The 12,108-nt window shown below is 45.4% G+C and overlaps 1 protein-coding gene and 1 non-coding gene across 2 annotated transcripts; both read right to left on the bottom strand.

The window, feature by feature from the left end:
* Positions 1 to 5,489: 5,489 nt before the first annotated feature.
* TRNAD-GUC lies at positions 5,490 to 5,561 on the bottom strand. The gene has a single exon. It is a non-coding gene; the product is annotated as a tRNA-Asp (tRNA).
* Positions 5,562 to 6,682: 1,121 nt separating this feature from the next.
* LOC124707324 (TLC domain-containing protein 4-like) lies at positions 6,683 to 10,269 on the bottom strand. The gene is made up of 9 exons (XM_047238981.1): positions 10,083 to 10,269; positions 9,081 to 9,226; positions 8,241 to 8,329; positions 8,023 to 8,158; positions 7,828 to 7,902; positions 7,619 to 7,740; positions 7,447 to 7,522; positions 7,083 to 7,142; positions 6,683 to 7,000 (listed from the first exon to the last, which is right to left on the bottom strand). The coding sequence occupies exons 2-9, from the start codon at positions 9,207 to 9,209 to the stop codon at positions 6,872 to 6,874; spliced, it is 816 nt and encodes a 271-aa protein (XP_047094937.1). The 5' UTR covers positions 9,210 to 9,226; positions 10,083 to 10,269; the 3' UTR covers positions 6,683 to 6,871.
* Positions 10,270 to 12,108: the final 1,839 nt, after the last annotated feature.

The following is a 12,108-nucleotide window of genomic DNA, read 5'->3' as shown; positions in this document are numbered from 1 at the left end:
TTGCTCTCTTGATTTGTCGCTCCCTAGTCTTTTGCTAGCCTTCACTTGTACTGAGCGGGAACGCTGCTCGTGCCTCCAAACACATGAAAACCAAGTTATTCCAGAGTGTCCACCATAAATACCTATGCATGGCATTTCAAACCATTCCAAAGTAAATTCTCATGCGCTACCTTTAAAACCTTCAAAATGCTTCTCAACTTGTGTTAATGTTTCATAGCTCATGAGGAAGTATGTGGTGTTTAGCTTTCAACCTTGTCATTTACTTTTGACGGACTCTCATATGGACTAGTGGCACATCCGCTTATCCAATAATTTTGCAAAAAGAGCTGGCAATGGGATTCCCAGGTCCCGAATTAATTAATTTAAATAGACACTCCTCCATGGTTTGTGATTGTTGGACGGCACCCGAAGGATTCGGTTAGCCATGGCTTGTGTAAGCAAAGGTTGGGGGGAGTGTCATCATCATAATTAAACTAAATTAAAAAGGCACTCCTTCATGGTATGTGATTGTTGGCAGGCACCCGAAGGATTCGGTTAGCCATGGTTTGTGTAAGAAAGGTTGGAAGGAGTGCCACATAAAAATGCAAATAATTCATGGGAGCCGCTCTTGGGAGTCCGGTTGGCGAGGTAGTTGGTGTACCCATTACCATTCGTTGACAACAACAAACACCTCTCAAAATAATTTTACTCTCGCTTTACAAATGAAAAGCTCTAGCGCATGTTAATCCACTGCTTCCCTGCGAAGGGTCAATCTTTTACTTTTATGTTGTGTCTCCATTCTTTCTTTGAGCACTTTCTTGAGAGCACAACTGTCATTCTTAGTGTAATATGCTTGTCTCAAAATATGATTGATTGTGGTATAACTTTGATGCTTTTATCTTTGACAATCACTACTTCTAGTCTTTCTATGAACTTCGGAGGTGCCCGGGCATTTATGTTTTGCCGATCAAATACGAGCAAGCGAGATACCACTTTATCATACTCTCTTATGAACATTGCAATCCTGCTTATATACATGATTCATGATGCTTATTATTAATTGTTGGTACCTCTTCATGATTGACATAGCTGTTAGATGATCTTATTTGCATGTATCTTATTATGAACTGCTTAAGTATTAGCCATATCATGAGAATATATACATCATATGAACAAATGTGTTCGTGAAAGTTCTTTTATCGCTCGGTTGTTAACTGAATTGCTTGAGGACAAGCAATAAGCTAAGCTTAGGGGAGTTGATACGTCCAAAACGTATCTACTTTCCCGACCACTTTTGCTATTGTTTTGCCTCTAATTTGTGTATTTTGGATGCAACTAACACGGACTAACGCTGTTTTCAGCAGAAGCTGTTACGGTGTCTCGTTTTTGTGCAGAAATCCAACTTTCGGGAAAAACCTCGGGATTTTGACGAAAGGCCCTATTTTCCCAGAATACTGACGGAGCCAGAAGGACAAATCAAGTGGAGGCCCGAGGGCCCCACACCATAAGGCGGCGCGGCCTAGGGGGGCCCGCGCGGCCCTATGGTGTGGCCCCCTCGGCTGGCCTCCGACGCCCTCCTTCGGACTACTTATTGGCCTCGACCTAAAAACGCACGGGGAGAAGTCGAAGTCGCCAGAAACCCTCCAGAACGCCGCCACATCGCGAAACTCCGTCTCGGGAGCCAGAAGTCTCCGTTCGGCACTCCGCCGGGACGGGGAATTAGAGGAGATCATCGCCGCCATCACCGCCAACGCCTCTCCATCAACCAGCCATGTTTCCCCCATCCATGTGTGAGTAATTCCCCGCTGTAGGCCGAAGGGGATGGTAGGGATTGGATGAGATTGGTCATGTAATAGCATAAGATTGTTAGGGCATAGTGCCTAGTGTCCGTAGATGGTACTTTTATGATATTGTTGCAACTTGTTATGCTTAATGCTTGTCACTAGGGCCCGAGTGCCATGATCTCAGATCTGAACATGTTATTATTTCATCATGATATTCATTGTTTATGGTCTTACTCGCAAGTTGTATACACATGTCGCTTGTCCGGAACCAATGGCCCCGAAGTGACGAAATCGGGATAACTGGAGGGAATGGCGGTGACGTGAGGATCACATGTGTTCACGGAGTGTTAATGCTTTGCTCCGGTACTCTATTAAAAGGAGTACCTTAATATCCGAGTAGTTTCCCTTGAGGCCCGGCTGCCACCGGCTGGTAGGACAAAAGATGTTGTGCAAGTTTCTCATTGCGAGCACGTACAACTATAATTGGAACACATGCCTATTGATTGATTAGTACTTGGATACCGTTTTATTATTATCCGCAAATGCCACTGCTATGATTGTTACATGAGTTTCTCTCATCCATGCAACGCCCGTCATCCGTCCCCGTGCCTACGATATTTTAATCCTACTTGTTTACTAAAATCACTACTCGCTGTCTTTGTTACTCTGCTGTCGTTATTTTACTACTGCTACTTGCTATAAAGCGTCACTACTCGATAAACTCCTGCGAGCAAGTCTGTTTCCAGGTGCAGCTGAATTGACAACTCCGCTGTTAAGGCTTTCAAGTGTTCTTTCTCTCCCCTTGTGTTGAATCAATAAATCGGGTTTTACTTCCCTCGAAGACTGTTGCGATCCCCTATACTTGTGGGTCATCAGGCAGCACCTCCGTACTCGGTCACACATTCGGTGTTGATGACGACGTCCTTGTCCATGTTCCAGAGTGTAGCGGAAGTAGTAGATCCTCCTCGGAATCCCGACAGCTGACGGCATGGTGGGGGTGGTGGTGGAGATCTCCGGCAGGGCTTCGCCTAAGCGCTACGGGAGGTGTATGAGGAGGGGGGCGGCTAGGGTTTGGGGAGAGGGGACAGCTGGGGCACCGGCCTTGGTGCCTCTGGTTGGTGCGGCCAAGGTGGTGGCCAGCCCCCTCCCTCTCTCCCTCATTATATAGGTGGAACCCCAAGGGTTTGCCCAAAGTGTTCGAATAAGACCCCAATTCAAAAACTTCCATATGGACGAAACCTAGAGGGACAGGGACTCTCCCCTTCCCCCCTTGCTTGGCCGCCCAAGGAGGTGGAGTCCTCCATGGATATGGACGAAACCATGATCATCTATTAATCAACAAGCTAGTTATACAAGAGGCTTACTAGGGACTCCTTGTTGTTTACATAACACACATGTATCAATATTTCGGTTAATACAATTATAGCATGGCATGCAAACATTTATCATAAACACAAAGATATATAATAACCACTTTATTATTGCCTCTTGGGCATATCTCCAACACACTCTTCACAACTGGATCCTAGGTTGGGGCGAGGATGAGTTGTTCGAAGAGGTTGTCACTTTTGATGAAGTAGAGACCGACCATGGCGTGGAAGCATGCGACAATGATGCCTGGAAGGTGAAGAGGCAAGAGTGGGAAGACGCTATGTGGGAAGCTAGAGGCAACACCACCATCTGAGAAGAAGTGAAGAAAAAGTGAAGAAGAAGAAGATGTGAAGAAGAAGAACCCCTATGATCCCCTGTTTCTCGAACCCTTTTCGATCCCCGTTTGTTGAACGACCCTGTAATGATAAACTGCAATTGGTAGTAGCTAGGGAGCATCGTGTTACGAACTACTATTCGTAGTAGCTAGGGATGATTTCGTGAACTGATTGCAACTATCATGAACTGTGATTTATGTGTGATGGGAGGTGATAGCATGGTAAGGCTACCCGTCGTAGAGAAGAGGTAACCGTAGACATGTCTGGATGGTAGCAAACAGGCCTAATATCATCTCCATCCAGATTTGGGCTTGGCTGCAGGCAAATAAACAGAAAGTCCTTTTTGGCCCAGCCGATGCAGCCCGACCTACCAAACAACAGGCCTATTTCGGCCCGTGGCTCGTTCTGAACGCGTAGGTTTGCTTGCACGGTTGCGCCAGTGAGCCACGAATTAGGCCCAGGCAACCAAACGCGCCCTAGAAGAAGAGGCCAAGACGGCCGAATAACGCCAACGAAGGCAACACGATACAAACACGACGCCGCACGGATTACAACACAACCCACACCAGCCGAACGACAAACTCGCCTTGCACCGTCCATAGGAGACGATACACTAAGCTACTGGGCCGCGTCACGACCGAAGAAGCGAACTCCGGGAAGCCAACTCCAACTCCATGATGGCAGAAGCCAAAGCACCGCCCACCCAAAAGTGCCCAGGAACGGCGAGTGAATGGCGGGGCTGAACCACATCGAAGGAGGCGTCGACCACGAAGAAGTGCCGCCGACGGTGTACATAGCGCCCCGGAAGCCCAAGCTCTGAGCGGCGGCCACCACCGACTCCAAATTGCACACCGAGGACTCCCGAACCATCTAGGCGACGCCTCCAAGAAGGAAAACGACACAGCCGTGCCGCCGCCCGTTCCGAAGACCGGATCAAGGTTTCCCCCGATGTCCGACGCGGGGAAGAGCGAGCAGCACCATGACGACGCCTCCAACGAGGTCACGGCGCCCGCAGGCGTCACCGTCGCCAGCTTACGCAGGGATTTCTCCTTGGTCCTGCCGCCAAACCCAAGCCCGTCGGAGAAGCGCCTCAAGGAGCCGCCTTTTGGCCACACCGCCGTCGAGAAGCAACACTGCCATCGTTGGAGAGGGAGGTGATGACCTCCGTCTCACCGCAAGAAGCACGGGGACTGGATGGTGAGACTCCAGCCCGCCGCCGCCCGGCCGGCCGCCGACACCTCCATGGTGCCCAGCAGCCGACGCCTACAGGCGTACACGCGCCGGCCTGCAGCCACGGCGGGCCCTGAGATCCCGGCCGCCGCCAGAGGGGACGCCTCCATCGCGGGGGAGAGCGGCACCTCCGCCGGCCCGAGATGCGCCCATCGCCGGACTCCTGCAGCACCTCGCCACCGGAGCGCCGCCGCGTCACACACCGCCGCCGCCGGAAGAGGAGGCCGCCACCGCGCGAGGGAGAAGCCCGCCGCGGCCGTCACCGCCCGGGCTTTGCCCGGCGGGACCTCTGGCTGCGGCGGAGGAGGGGGGACGGGGGTGGGAGCCTAGGGTTTTCTTTTGCGTGTGGATGTTGAAACATGGTGGCGTGGTGTTGGCCTCTTTGTGGAGTTATAATGGGCTGTCGGGCTGTCTGGCTTGTACTATCCCCCAAAATCCTGTGAGCCAAAACAGGTTGCTTTGATGTTACACCGGATCTATCCCGAGAACTCGGAGAGGTGACGTAATTTCTTGACTGTTGTTCCATCAACCTGCTGTAGCCTTCGGCTGCTGAATCTGTAGGAGAGTTCAGGTATTGAACAAGTGAAACTGGAGATTCAGGTTCTGTTTTTGTGAGAACCATTTCTCTGCCTAGTTTGAAGCCAAGGTTGTAAAAAAAAAAAAGGACGCCTGAAATGGAGGAATTTGATGTAATGCATTTTTGGGCTGAACCGAGGTTCAGAACAGGAGTAGGGGGTACAGCCTGTGATGATACTGAGGAGCAGGAAAAGAGATAAAAACAAAAAAGAAACGCCGTTGCCGGGGATCGAACCCGGGTCACCCGCGTGACAGGCGGGAATACTTACCACTATACTACAACGACTTTGTTGATATATTTCGTACAAACATATTATTAATTGTAGAATCAATCCTTACAGTCCCCTCTTTTACTCTGCATGCTGTATTGCTGACTGGCTACATGATGTCGAATTTTGTGGAGTTTGTCTTCCCAACGGACGGAGCGGAGAGACAAAGAACCACACTGCTATTGGGTTTACTATATTTTGCAAGGGAAATTGGATAGGAAGCAAAGAAGAATGACGGATAGGAGAATGGAAGGATTATGCCTACTTATAAGTTTCCGAAAGCACAGACTATGTGTCTTGAGCTGTAGTGTGTGTTTGTATGGTCTTTCCATCCGGTTTTCCATTAACTGGACCAATTTTCCTTCTCTATAATGCACTGCGGGAGTTCTCCGCCCTCTGCTGAGGTTCCGTCAAAAAATAAGTTTTAGAAAGCGTTTTCTGGAGAGTAAGTTTCAGAAAGCTTTGTACACTGACAACTTTTTTAGAACTATTAATAGCAAGGGATATTCAAATAGGCAATCTTAGTTGGAAACAAGCCTCAGCTATATGTTACATGTAAGACAGTTTATCTTGCAAATGGACTAGTATACGATATTAAACTGGACACATCTACTTTTTTAGTGCTCTTAACATAGAGATGCTAGTCTTGCTTGTTGAATGTGCTAAGTTGCTAATATTTTGTAGTCCTACTCTCAACATATCATTTCTCATGTAGCGTTGGAACCCACAAATGATATGTTGAATTTAAAGGACGCTACATGAGAAATGTTTTAGCAAGAAAACTTTATCGAATCTTGTCAACATTTGAACCCGTGAAGTCCAGACATGTTCAAGAACTTAAACCTCATTGTACTGCCAAACCTAATAGAGAAATCTGCGATTAGTATTGCCCAATTCTAAGCAAAAGAGGCTAAAAAAGGTTAAAAAAAAAATATCCATGTTATTTAGGTTCATTGCCCCCCCTTGGGATCTTATCAAGAGTATAGGACCATAAATGTTTAGTAATGGACTATTTAAAGTCTTAAGGGTTTTCACAAATAGGTGACTGTAACAGGGGAAACTATTAGCTCATAGAAAAACTCAAAGGCACACAATGACACAAGTGAATATATACAAAACTAAATGTTTGAGCGGGCAATAAGTGGACACAACCCAAACTAAATATATATACAAATCGTGTACATTAAGCTGGAATATAACAGCCAATCTGAAATTGCCAGTATGAGCTGCGGTAGTGACTACTACTCAGAAGCTATAGTAGATGTAGGTACATGTACAGATGAGAGGACGGTGGGGTGCATCAAGTCATGAATACACACTTCACTACTCAATGCCTCTTGGCCATTGTCTTCTTGAGGCCTCTTAAGATCTTAGAAAACCAAAGCAGATTCATCACAAATATTATGCTGGGCGCAATAAGTACCAGAAAATAACCAAAGGTGTCCATCTGCTTAATCTGCAAACAAACAAGTATGCATCAGAATTATGTGTGTAGTAGCTGTGATCTGTATGCTGAATTCAAATAAACCATAATGTACCTGATCATAGTGCACAAACATGTGATAAAACAAGTACATGAACAGAATTATCCTCGCAACCTGCATGAAGGCATTTTTTCTCAAGATTAGGGACCAAAATCTACAGAAAAACAAAAACAATCATATTGCTTTTTAAACCATATCCATCATAATACTGATTAAGAAAAACTATTCCAGTAAACCAGTATTTGCATTAGTTAGTCATATAGCTGTAAATTTGGTAATTTTATCTCAAGGCTCATTGGGTTCGGGAAGGACCCATTTCTCCCTACAGTAATCCAACACTTTAAAGTAACCTGTCGAAATTCATGTGATAGATAGATGCTACCAAATCAAAACTTATGCACTTGGGTCCTGTGTTTACCAGCCAAGTAACAACCATTGCAGCTCCGTTCACAAGGTAAGCTTTGGAGTTTTTCATTCCAGCAGCATCAAGGAACCTTGAGGAGACCAGGGGAGAGAACGGCGGCTTAGATGGATTGAGAAATAAAAATATATGAATAACAATTGTGTAACTTCTTCACATGTCCAGTTACCATCTTAGGTTGATTCCTGGTGTGGTAGTCTCAGTGATGAGACCCATGTATATGTATACATGTGCTTCCCCAGAAAGCATAGCGTATACTGTAGACATAAGTGACAGCATGTGGTGGACAACCTAAAAGTAAGCAACACAGACAAAAAATGCAGTTTAGAAGAGTCAGATGAGAGTTGCAGGTCAAGGTTATATATTCATTTCACTTACATATTCCATTCCACCGAGGGAAGGGTAAAACCAATATATCATGGCAATGTCTGTGATGAAGTAACCAATAGAGACCTGACAAACATAAGATTCAGGTCACAACGAGTCTCAGTGAACAAAAGAAACATATGTCAAACACGAAGCTTTTTGTGCATTGTCACAACATAGCAACATGGAGTAACAACGTACACATACCCCTAATGTAAAGCTGGAGAGGCTTGAACTTCTAGATGTTACTGGTCCATCCAGGTTATCAGAGAATAAACCCGAGAAGAAGACAAGGTATACAGACATAACCGTAATGAATATCGCATGGACAGTGGACATGCCCCTATAATAGAAAAATGTCATAAACAACTTAAATGTAACTGAGAAGGTAGTAGGAAATTAATTAAGTTACAAAATAATCTCACCTGTTGTTCCATTCAACTTTTTGCATTTTTGTCAGAGAAGCATAACCTTTGTAGTGAAATGAACTGATAAAGCGTGTGAAATCATAGGCCTGAGCTAGCAAAAGAAAATGATAGTCAATACAACGTTAGGATGATCAGAGTCCCGGAACGAGAGATGCATCTACCAAATGGCGGTGAAGAGCTTAAGGTTCAGAGAGCAAACGTAATGCTAGAAGTTATGTTCATTACTAGCATCAGACTGTTCTATTGTGGTGTGCTATTTAAGATACCTGTATATCGAGTTCGCTTGATCAAAATTTATTTGAATTATCTCAACCATTACATGGTGGCGGTCTAGGCAGTATAGCATTTTCTAAGCAAACATGTTTAAGGATTTGTTCCACAATATGAAAAATAACCACTAGTGCCTAAACTACACTCGTCGGCGTTATCACTGCAAGCATGGTTTGAAAGGGAAAATACAGCCAATACAAGTCGATACAAGATAGGGAAAAAAGGCTCAAATCCATTCAGAACATTCTATAATAAATACGTCCTCTGTCTCAAAAAGGATGTCACATATTTGTCTAAATTTGGATGTATCTAGATGCATCCAAATTTAGACAAATCTACAACATCCTTTTCGAGACGGAGGGAGTAAGCATTTTCCAATTCATATGTTGAAGTTAAGGGCCACAGAAAGCTCAGTATGTCCAAACTACATGAACAGATCCAACAAGTGTAGCACATTTTTTGCCGCCATCAATATGCGATACTAAAAAAAAAACATGCTCGAAAGGTAGAGTAGTAGAGTGATGGTAAGGCTTAACATAGGAAGTGGGAAAGGGCGAATGACAGTACCAACTTGCACATGAGTATTCCCACGAGCACAGCAGCGTACGGAACATACGAATCAGCTAGCAGGTAGTCCTTGACAAGCAGCTCTGCCTTGTACTTATAGGCCATGACTGGATCCACAGGCACATCCATAGCGAGAGCTCGATAACCTAACAAAGAAACGAAATAGAGATATATAAGTAGCAACAATAACGAACAGAAGATGCTGAGCAGTTACAGGATTAATTAGCATGCCACGGTATCTAGGCTCATAGCGGTTGCAATTATCTTCCACGAGGTACAATAAACAGCTGGTCACCACATTTGTGCAGTTCACTAATCACAACGATTTTACAGGCCAAATAAATCACTATCAAAGAGTTTGCCAAGACAGAAGAGAAAATATGTGACTACATTAGAAGTACAGGCAGCTATAGTGGAAGAGTTTCAGAGAAACAACATGATGCAGTGATGCTCCTGCTGAACATCAGCGTTTAGATTTCCTTGGTCCAACAAAAGAAGAAGGTACAAAAAAAGTTCCAGTGACTGGACTACTGCGATTAGGGGAAAACTAAGTTAATTCCATGGAACGCGATAAGAGTCAACAAACACCCGACCCGATTGGGAGCTAACGCGTACATCGGTTTCCTCTCTAAAAAAAGGTAAAAGTAAAATCCCAGTGACCTGACCACTCCAATTGGGGGGAAAACTGACCTTATATAAACTAGAAATAGAAAAGCAGGTGCAATATTCCACCCAACGCGACAACAGTCAACAGACAAACATTGCACGTAGATTCGGAGCTAACAACGCGTACTAGAAAACAGAACTATAACTGGATGAAACCCCAAAACATCGCTCCCGTAGCATAAAGGCTCCAAATCCACCCCGGAAAATCGGCCACAGGACGCCAAGATCGGGCCTTTCGTCACCTAATCAGCCTACCTCCACAAATTACGCGAAACGGGAGCCTCCAATCTTCCGGGAACACGAGCCAGAAAACAAGCGGAGAAGTGTGTTGTTTACCTGCGGGCGGCAAGGTCGCGGGGAGGGGACGGTGGAGAGCGGGGGTCGTGTGGCTGCTGCTGCTGCCGCGAGGGTTGGACTGGTGCGGAAGCGAGCGCACTGGATTGGATGGAGGCCGCAGATTCTTTCCCTTGGCTGTTACTTCTGTCCAAGTTCTTGGCTTGCTGCTATTGGAGAAGAGGCCCCGTGCCGTGAGAAGGAGGAGAAAGCGCTAGAAGGAAGGAAAGCAGGACGGGGAGAAAAAATCGGAAAAGAAGATTTTCTAATCAAAAGCTGGAAGGGAATAATTGCGACCCGGCCGGAGGAATAAATAACGCAGGTCCTGTAGGCTGTAGCTGTGCTACCCCGGCGATCGGAACAGGTCAGGAAACCTCGCTCGTACGCGCCTCTGGGACTGCGACGCGTGGATTTTCTTGATGATAAGATAATATTAGGTGCGAAACTTCATCTTCACGTATAGTACTACAGTGCATACGAGTATATTCTTTGGAAAACAGTAAATTCGTGCTTGTGGGGGCAGGCGCACGATTTCAGAAAAAGATCCTAAATATATATGCATATAGAAGAGGCACACAAGAATTATGCACATAAAATATGTGTACTTGCAAAAGTTTGCGCGTAAACATGGATCAGTTGTGCCGTGTGGGGTTCCCGAAAGGACCATGATCAAGAGGTTTTTTTTTTGTTTTGTTTACAAGTAGCTCAATTCCTACCCTAAATTTGGCATTCGTATTACAATCCTAAACTTTGATACGGAGCATTTCTAACGGATCTGTAAAACTCGTCCCTTAAAAACACGTATGAGGAGCGCTAATCCAGCATCTCTTTTGACTATTACAGTTTTATGTGAGCACCCGTAGGCCTCACAAGTGAAAACCGTAAGACATCGTATTTGATTTTATGGTTTTAATTTACGGAATCTGTTCGGCAGATTGCCCTGGTGAAACCGTAATTCCGTGTTGTTTTTTCTATATTTCAACAAGAACCGGCAACAAATGCAATAGTCACTCATCACAAGAATTTCCCGTGTGAAACCATAAATCCTTTTATTTTCTAAATTTCAACAAGAACCGGCAACAAATGCAATAGTCATTCTACATGCCAACAATCACTCATCACAAATTTGCTTGATCCTCTTCAACCTATACTTGTTTGGGGCACCATCATTGAGCTAACCAAAGAGCATGTACTCAAGCTTCTTCTTCTCCTCCTTTAAAGCCTCATTTTCAGCCTCACATTCCTACATCTTCTCCTTGTACACATGAAGCACATTCTTCAACTCTTGCGTCTCCTCCTCCTCCCGAGCATCGACCTTGATCTTGTGGAAATTCTGCTGCATCGCCCTTTTCTCGATTTCATTTGCGAACTTGTTCACATCAGCTTGGAGAGTAATGTATTTCTTCTCAATCTTCTTCATCTCTTCAGGTAGCTCCTCCACAAACCTAGCATGCTCAAATTATCATCACTCCGTTGCTTGAAATGGTACATCCCCTGTAGCTTTGATAGAGTATTGTCGAGTATCATTGGCCACTCTCCATCTAACCAAGAAACGAAATGACAATTCTCCAATTCCCGCAAGCATGTGATGAGTAATCTAACTTAGAGCAAGCAACATCTATCTATTTAGAAGCATTATTCCTCGGTTCAAACTCACATTGCACCGAGCATATGTAGAACATGCGCCCTATCTTTGTCCCCTCAAAGATGACGCACTTGACTGGCTCAAGCCTGTGCAGACGGCAAACTTCTCCTAGCCGACTGCTAAGCCGCCAAATGTCAAGTCTTCGCAGGTATCAGGGGCATAATCCATGTCGATGAGGTCCTACTCGATCACAAAGTGCAAAGAAATCGGAAACCTGGAAAGATAGATTGGAGGTTACCCTGAGAATAGAAGGGTTCGAAGAAGCTCCGTCTTTCCAGCTGGGCATCGTTGACCGTCTCAGAGCTCCGCGTGACGTCCTTGGCAGGTGAGTCTTCTCCCCCTTCCGCCTTGGCACGCATCTGCAGCACCCGCAGTAAAAAAGAA

This window comes from Lolium rigidum, chromosome 4 (genome assembly GCF_022539505.1).
Source record: "Lolium rigidum isolate FL_2022 chromosome 4, APGP_CSIRO_Lrig_0.1, whole genome shotgun sequence".
Classification (NCBI taxonomy): domain Eukaryota; kingdom Viridiplantae; phylum Streptophyta; class Magnoliopsida; order Poales; family Poaceae; genus Lolium; species Lolium rigidum.
This window is presented reverse-complemented; position numbering and strand designations above follow the sequence as displayed.

What these genes read in the sequence shown, in the direction of transcription:
- LOC124707324 (XM_047238981.1), bottom strand. Translation starts at nt 9,209, where the DNA reads ATGGATGTGCCTGTGGATCCAGTCATGGCCTATAAGTACAAGGCAGAG. An exon ending in CCAGGAATCAACCTAAGATG is followed by an intron (nt 7,523 to 7,618) that starts GTAACTGGACAT and finishes GGTCTCCTCAAG; the next exon opens with GTTCCTTGATGCTGCTGGAA. An exon ending in CAATGGTTGTTACTTGGCTG is followed by an intron (nt 7,143 to 7,446) that starts GTAAACACAGGA and finishes GCCTTCATGCAG; the next exon opens with GTTGCGAGGATAATTCTGTT.